The following is a 6,975-nucleotide window of genomic DNA, read 5'->3' on the forward strand; positions in this document are numbered from 1 at the left end:
TCACAATTTTAAAACTAGGGAAATGTTTCTATACCCTTAAAGAATGCTTCATTCCTCATCAGCCTCACAATTTTAAAATTAGGGAAATGTTTCCATACCCTTAAGGGATGCTTCATTCCTCGATCCCCTCTCCCGATCTTTTTTTGTTTTTATTTTTAAGAATATTGAATTGCCATATACCCTAAATTTGGCTACAAACATTGTTAAGCAACACAAAAGGAGTGGATCCGCTAGAGGAGTTGTTACTAGCTTTCGTCGTGAACTGCCAAGAGACAGACCAATGAAGACACTACCATATGGACTAGTTAAAAAATTTCATCAAAATTATAAGAACAAAATTTTAACTTTTAAAATGATAGAACCTAATTATTTTCTTTTTTCAAATTATAGAAACTAAATTATAATTTAATAAAAAAAAAAAAACGTTCCATAATATAAAATGAATAAGAACAATCAAATCATTTAAAATTTGACAACTTAGCAATTCAACAAGTGAGAACTATTTTATAAATTTCATCGACTAAAACGCTACTTTTGAATCTTCAAGGACCAATAGACACTATTAGGGTCCAAAAAGTGTATTAAAAGTATGAACTGAAATCACAAAGAGTTGGTGTAAGCAGACTCCCCCAACAAGCTATTTTCCTACTTTAGTTTCTGGTTTCTTGAAAAGAACTACTACAAGAGCAACCGAATAAAATGACCAATATGCTTACAGTTGCAGCAGCACATATTCAGTACTCCAGTAGGATCATGGTGTCTTCAGTAAAAGGAAATGCTATACAACAGCTTTCTTCTTTGATGTTTCTCGAAGGCAATCACAATATCATCAATCGTATCTTCCCATGATTCAGCCCGTTCAATCTATCATAAAAGAGAAAAAAGAAAAAAAGAAAAGAAAAAAAAATCATAACAAATCCACACAAACGAATGATGAAAAGAAATTCAAGAGAGCTGGACCTCCTGGCAAAGATCAAAAGTAAGCCGTGCTCCTATAGCTGCCTCCTCGTGGTTATCTTTTACCTCCAAGTTTACAATCAGTACAGTTTTCATCAGGACATGATCACGTGTATTGAGATCTGCTCAATTATTGCATAATTATCATCAGACGGTTGAGCAGAAAGAATATTTCAGAAGCAGCCACCTTGATAAATGAGTAATATCAGAAGTATAAATGAACATGAGCACACATTGAACGCCAAGAACGCAAGCTTATGATGCAATAATCCAGACTAAACAATAGTTCCTTGACATAATATCAGATAATATAGGCGTATCTTCTTCCTTTTTTTTTTTTTTGGTAAGAGACAAAAGGTGTCCTAAACAAGTGCATGAACAAAACCTACTTATGCCTCATCCCGAAAAGAACAGGAGGGTCAAAGGTGGCTGATTATAGGTCCATTAGCCTTGTAACTAGTGTAAATAAAGTTGTGGCTAAAGTTCTTTCTAATAGGCTAAGGACTGTTGCCTCTTATCATCTCTTATGGTTACTTGATGTTCATTTTTGAAGATGGATCCTTGATTTAGTCCTTGTGGAAAATGAGCTAATTGGTGAGTACAAATTCAAGAAGAAGAAAGGTTAAATGATCAAGCTTGATGTCAAAAAAGCTTAGGATGTGTTGCCACTTATCATCTCTCTTATCCACTTGATGTTCATTTTGGAAGACAGACCCTTGATTTAATCCTCGTGGCGAATGAGCTAGTTGGTGAGTATAAATACAAGAAGAAGAAAGGTTGAGTCATCAAGCTTGACTTCGAAAAAGCTTAGGAAGTCGTGGATTGGGATTTTTTGCTTGATGTCCTTCAAAACAAAGGCTTTGGAAAAAGGTGTGGGATGGATAGAAGTTATATTACTAACATCTTCTTTTCAATCTTTGTTTTAGATGGCTAAGAGGCCTTATTTAAGCATCTAGAGGCTTGATGCAAGAGACACCTTAGCCCTGTCCTCTTTGTGATTGTAGCTGATGTGATGAATGCTGGAGAAGGCTTATGAAAGAGGAAGCATAAATGGCTTCTTGGTGGGTAGATATCAAATTCACGTGAGTCTTGTTCTTAGAATATAGTGAAGATAAGTTAAAGTCAAAGGTGATTGTCGACATTTTTGAGCTAGTTTTAGGGCTTAAAATCAATTGGCAGAAGATTACCATTTCGGTCACAAATCTAGATGAAAGCAAAGAAAAGAATGCTGCTGAAAGATGGAGTTGCAATGTTGGGAACTGGCTTCTGCCTAACTTAGGAGTTAAGAGTGTCATTGGAGCAACCCTAAGTTTCAAATGTTTTGGACTCCAGTTGAGGAGAAGATAGCCTCTAAGATCTCAAATTAGGGTAATCTTTTATGTTCAAGAGGTAGGAACACACACTTGCTCATGCAGTTCTTTCTAGCATCCCAATCTATTACCTCTAAATTTTTAGTGCTTTGGGAAGGTTTTACAGAGTCTGGAGACGTCTATATATGATTTCTTCTGGAGAGGAGCCTCTAAAGAGAGTGGAGGCATTCTTGTAAATTGGAAGACCACATCACTCCCTGCATTTAAAGAAGACCTTGTTATGAGTAACCTTAAAGGTAGAGCATCAGCTTACTTGCAAAATGGGGATGGAGATTTATGAAAGGGCCAGCTGCCCTATGGAAAGAAGTAATCGCTAGCAAAGGAGGAGCGGTTCCGAATTAGAAAGGCCACCCGCCCAACCAAGGGGACTAGAAATCCATCTATAAGACTTGTTGTATAGCAGAGAAATTGAATAAAATTAATCTTGACAATGGTGAAAATCAACACAAATAAAAGCTTTTTCAATGTCTAATTTCAGAATCCATCCTCGCTTCTTTTTAGCTCTATAAACTTCCACAACCTCATTTGCTAGTAAAATCGGATCGAGGATTTGTCAATTGGCCATCCGTAATCACATGACAAAATGCATCTGGAGAAGTAATATCCGTAAGAAGGTTTAAATAACTTTCTGGCAGCTTTCCATTGAAGAACTTAACAGCAAGGAGTGATTTCAAATTAGGCATCAAAATTGTCTCCAAAAAATTGGCATATCCTTTGTAGAAAGGGCATAGGGAAGAAACAAGTTATCTTTTTCTTCACAGTAAATACAAAAACTCTCTGTGAAATACATCATCAACAATTTCAGCATCTCTTGAAGCCTCCCATCATCAGTTAAAGAAACCATGGAATAGAACAGTGCTTACCTGGGCACAACCTAAAAATTAGCGAAGATTCGAATTCTTTGCATAAATACCACTATAAGGGGCATTTGGGAATAAAACTAAGTATACTGCTTTTAACTTCCTCAAATTGGAGCTCTTAGGCTGCCTTTTGCCTAGTTTTCAGATGTATCCCATTCGTTCTACTTCATAATTGTTTGTCTTTATTCAGCGTCAAATGACATGAGAAAAATCATATTGGATTATAAGATGTGGTTTGCAACAGGGAAGAAAATCCTATTTCTAAGGGAAAAATAACATTTTTTATCCAAGCCATTATGAATTATATTACTAAATTTACCTAAAAACCAACATGACAGTGACACATGCATCTGACACAAACATAAATCTTCCTGAGCCTAAATATCACTACTATACCATCTATGATTGCAACCAACATGAGCATAGCTTAGAAGTTAAAAACGCCTATTTTATCCTTTGTAGTAAGAGGTTCAAATCCACATCTCCAATGCCCACAAACCATGCATGGTCAATGGTACAATATAAAAACCAAAGTCACAACTGAAGGAAAAATTTTGATTTGAGTGAAAATTTGGACTGTGTACAGAGATATTCTTTTGCAGAGATGTCCCTGCAACAGCGTGATCTGCGTAAATGTTAGTTTGAGGACCTTCATCACTTATTGTAGGAAGTTCGTTAAGTCCCTTTGGGTAGGTGCTCCTTTGATTTAATTTGGGTGTGGAATGATGATTGTTTTGCTTCAATCGATAAGGCGCTTATGGGGTCACCTTTTCATGAGAGTGGCACTATTTTGTGGCATGCTAGTTTCTTTAATATTTTGTGGGGAATTTAGGTTGAAAGAAACAATCAAATTTTGAGAGAGTTGGAACAGTCTTGTGGATGAGGTCTAGAAGGTGGTTAGGTTTAATGCCTCTCTGTAGGCATCAGTCACTAAGCCTTTCTATAATTATGGTCTTACCTTGATTTTGTCAGATTGGAGTCCCTTTCTGTAGCTTTTTGGGATGTTTGTTTTGATTTCTTGGGCTTGTTTTTTCTATTGCCCTTATATATTCTTTCATTTTTTCTCAATGAAAGTTCGATTTCTTACCGATGACTCCACTTCGCTCCCACTTAATGTTTACCCTGATCTTACACTGGCCATTTCCTCTCTACAAGTAAAATTTCCTCACACAAAGTCTTTCATCAAGGATTCATGACTTCTAATTAATAATTATAAAACACAAGTACAAAAAAACCTCCTGAAGCTGATATAGAATATGTAATCACTGTTTATATAAATGCTAGGGATTGATCATCAAAATACTTATAAGCACCCCACAACTTCTTGGTCCAACAGCAATCAATCACAACCAAGTCCCAATGGCAATATAGTCGCAATAAATCTTATATATATAGCACAGAACTGCTGAAAGTAAACTTGAAAAAAAGCATCGTTAGAGCTCGCAAAAGAAGCCAAGAATTCTACTATCGTACATTGCAGAGCCATTAACTTTCACAAGCATAAATTCAAGAAGGCAAACTAACCTTCAATAACCATATCAAAGACCTTTTCTTCAAAAGTAAATACCACATCAAAGAAACCGTCTGCTGCATTATCTTGCCAACGTTGAGGAGCCGTTTTGACTGCTGCATTTCTCTTAAGCATAGGCAGAATGCCATTACGCTTGTATCTATGCAAGTTTTAAGGTTAAACCACTACTGAGATCTAGAACAGTCCAACTGGGAAATTTAGAAAAAAAAAAAAAAAAAAATGCCGAAGACAAGAAAATAGTACCACCAGTCTTCGTGGGAGGGGGAGAAAAAGGATACAGTTCAGGATCTTTTCGGCGGAGATCATCAAACATGTGCTTGTAGGGAGTACCAAAATCGTATACATTAGGTTCTCGGAGAGAAGGTCCGGGAAGCTTGACGTGAGCCCCAGTTCCATAGGATGAAACGTTGAAGCCCTTGCTTTTGAGGATAGAGTGAGCCTCCATGCTTCGATTCTGGTTAGATGAACAAACCATTGCATAACGATACTTCATGGCGAATCTCCGATGAGAAACCGGCGTGGGAGCAGCACGATTACGGTTGATCACAGTTGAATTTCGTCGGGAATTTGAGTACTCTAAGCCTTCATTTTACCCATAAAGAAAGGACAAAGATAATTTCTTTTAGGATTGCTCTCAGAAGGGTTGTTTGGGCCTTGCGGCGGCGCGAGCCGCGAGGTGGGCTTAGTCGAGAGTACTCCAGCAACCACAAATTCAAAAACTATATAATAAAATAATAATAAATAAATAAATAACTTTGAACTTCCTCTGTATATATATACACACGTATACTAAATAAATAAAAAATAAGAATTTATTTCTATCCCTAAATTTTTAAAATTTTCAATAATATTCTTAATAAAAAAGTTTTTAAAAATATCCTTAAATTATTATTATTTTAAATATATCCTTAAATTATTATTATTTTAAATATAGAAATCAACTAATATTTTAGTGATATTTTATTTCACAATGGAATCAATTTAAAAAAGACCTAAAGTTAGGAATTTATCAATCCGTAATGTTGCTCCAATACTCAACCAAAGGGTTACTGCGATACCAATCGAAAAGACGGTTATCATGAACGACGAAATAGATTTTGGAATTTAGTGACTTAACAGAATTATTCAAATATCATCTCGTGAATTATTAGCTTTTTATTTGGTAAAGTCTACCGAATCAATTAAAGTCATTCTTATTCATACAAATCAAAGGATAATCATGAACTATAAAAATTTAAAACTCACTTAGGATTAAAATCGAGGGATTATCATACTGAAATATTAATTTTATTAATCGACAAAATTGGAAAGGATCCTAGAATCTTTTATCACATAGAAACCCTCAACTTGGAGGTTTATAAAGGGACTCTCAAGCTATGTTTTGGAGATAGCAAGGATCCTAGAATCTTTCCACTTTTGGTCGAACCGAATTTCTCTCAAACTCTATTCATTTCAAAGCTAAGTTAGAGTAGAACGAATCAATTTCAAACTAAAAGTTGTGTTCCACACGCTTCTATTCATTCAAAATCTCTACTATTCATTCAAAAGAGCTTCAACAGAACATCATAGTTTCATAAATCCCAACTCTAAAATTAGACCTTAAACACACAGAATCAAAGCTACAATAATCCTAGAACAATTAGAACTCTCAAAAAAAACTACAAGCTAAACTGAAATCTAATCATAGAAGAAACCAAAGTTATGAGGTACTAAATGTTGCAGCAAAGTTGTGTTTCAGCTTTCACTTCTTCTTCTGCACCAATTCTTTGTTCTTCTTCTTCTTCCTCTCAAATCGGCTTCTCCTCCTTTTTTTCAGATCCCTTTCTTTTTCTTTTCATTTTCTGTTCTAAATGAGTTGCCACTGAGTCCATGCCATTTTTATGCTATTTTCTCCAGCTCAAGATGCTACAGCTTTGCTGTACCAATCCCACAATCTTTTGCTTTCCACCTTAAAAAAATCAAAATAAAGGATAAGACAACCCTTCATGAAAACACTAGATTGGAGGTGAAAACTAGTAAACAAGGATGATGAAGCTATAAACAATGTTAACTTCTAAATTAACTTCAAACAAACCACACAAAATAAGAGAGAACAATGCAAAATTGCACCACTTCGCCAAAGAATAAAGTTACCATAAGACCTATATCACAGGATTATCAACCACAGAGAACGCAAACAGTTATAGCCAATAAAAACTGGATTAACAATAAAAGAAAATATTCAATAAACCAAGAAATATATGTGATTCCCCCCCCC

The 6,975-nt window shown here is 35.4% G+C and overlaps 2 protein-coding genes across 6 annotated transcripts in view; both read right to left on the bottom strand.

Annotated features, from left to right (window-relative positions):
• Nucleotides 1-495: 495 nt before the first annotated feature.
• On the bottom strand, nucleotides 496-5,342 carry LOC111452263 (RNA polymerase II subunit A C-terminal domain phosphatase SSU72). 2 transcript variants are annotated; one of them, XM_023092879.1, is made up of 5 exons: nucleotides 4,997-5,342; nucleotides 4,712-4,857; nucleotides 961-1,079; nucleotides 717-864; nucleotides 496-645 (listed from the first exon to the last, which is right to left on the bottom strand). In XM_023092879.1, exons 1-4 carry the CDS (start codon nucleotides 5,209-5,211, stop codon nucleotides 763-765), a joined length of 582 nt encoding a protein of 193 aa, XP_022948647.1. In that variant the 5' UTR covers nucleotides 5,212-5,342; the 3' UTR covers nucleotides 496-645; nucleotides 717-762. The 2 variants fall into 2 exon arrangements, with proteins under 2 accessions (XP_022948647.1, XP_022948646.1); XM_023092878.1 differs by having other exon boundaries at nucleotides 496-864; nucleotides 4,997-5,341.
• An 885-nt stretch (nucleotides 5,343-6,227) lies between these two features.
• Nucleotides 6,228-6,975, bottom strand: part of LOC111452455 (N-alpha-acetyltransferase 40) — an 8,792-nt gene continuing 8,044 nt past the window's right edge. For all 4 annotated transcript variants that reach the window (XM_023093197.1, XM_023093198.1, XM_023093195.1 and 1 more), the window contains exon 10: nucleotides 6,228-6,666. The gene's annotated coding sequence lies outside the window, so the exon portion shown is untranslated. The remainder of the gene's footprint in view (nucleotides 6,667-6,975) is intronic.

This window comes from Cucurbita moschata, unplaced genomic scaffold (genome assembly GCF_002738365.1).
Source record: "Cucurbita moschata cultivar Rifu unplaced genomic scaffold, Cmos_1.0 Cmo_Scf00014, whole genome shotgun sequence".
Taxonomy (NCBI): domain Eukaryota; kingdom Viridiplantae; phylum Streptophyta; class Magnoliopsida; order Cucurbitales; family Cucurbitaceae; genus Cucurbita; species Cucurbita moschata.

Excerpts from the sequence above, each read along its gene's own strand:
- LOC111452263 (XM_023092879.1), bottom strand. The coding sequence starts at position 5,211 with ATGAAGTATCGTTATGCAATGGTTTGTTCATCTAACCAGAATCGAAGC. Across the intron at positions 4,858-4,996 it reads CGCCGAAAAGATCCTGAACT|ATACAAGCGTAATGGCATTC; the intron begins GTATCCTTTTTC and ends AAACTTGCATAG. Across the intron at positions 1,080-4,711 it reads CTTTGATATGGTTATTGAAG|ATCTCAATACACGTGATCAT; the intron begins GTTAGTTTGCCT and ends ATAATTGAGCAG.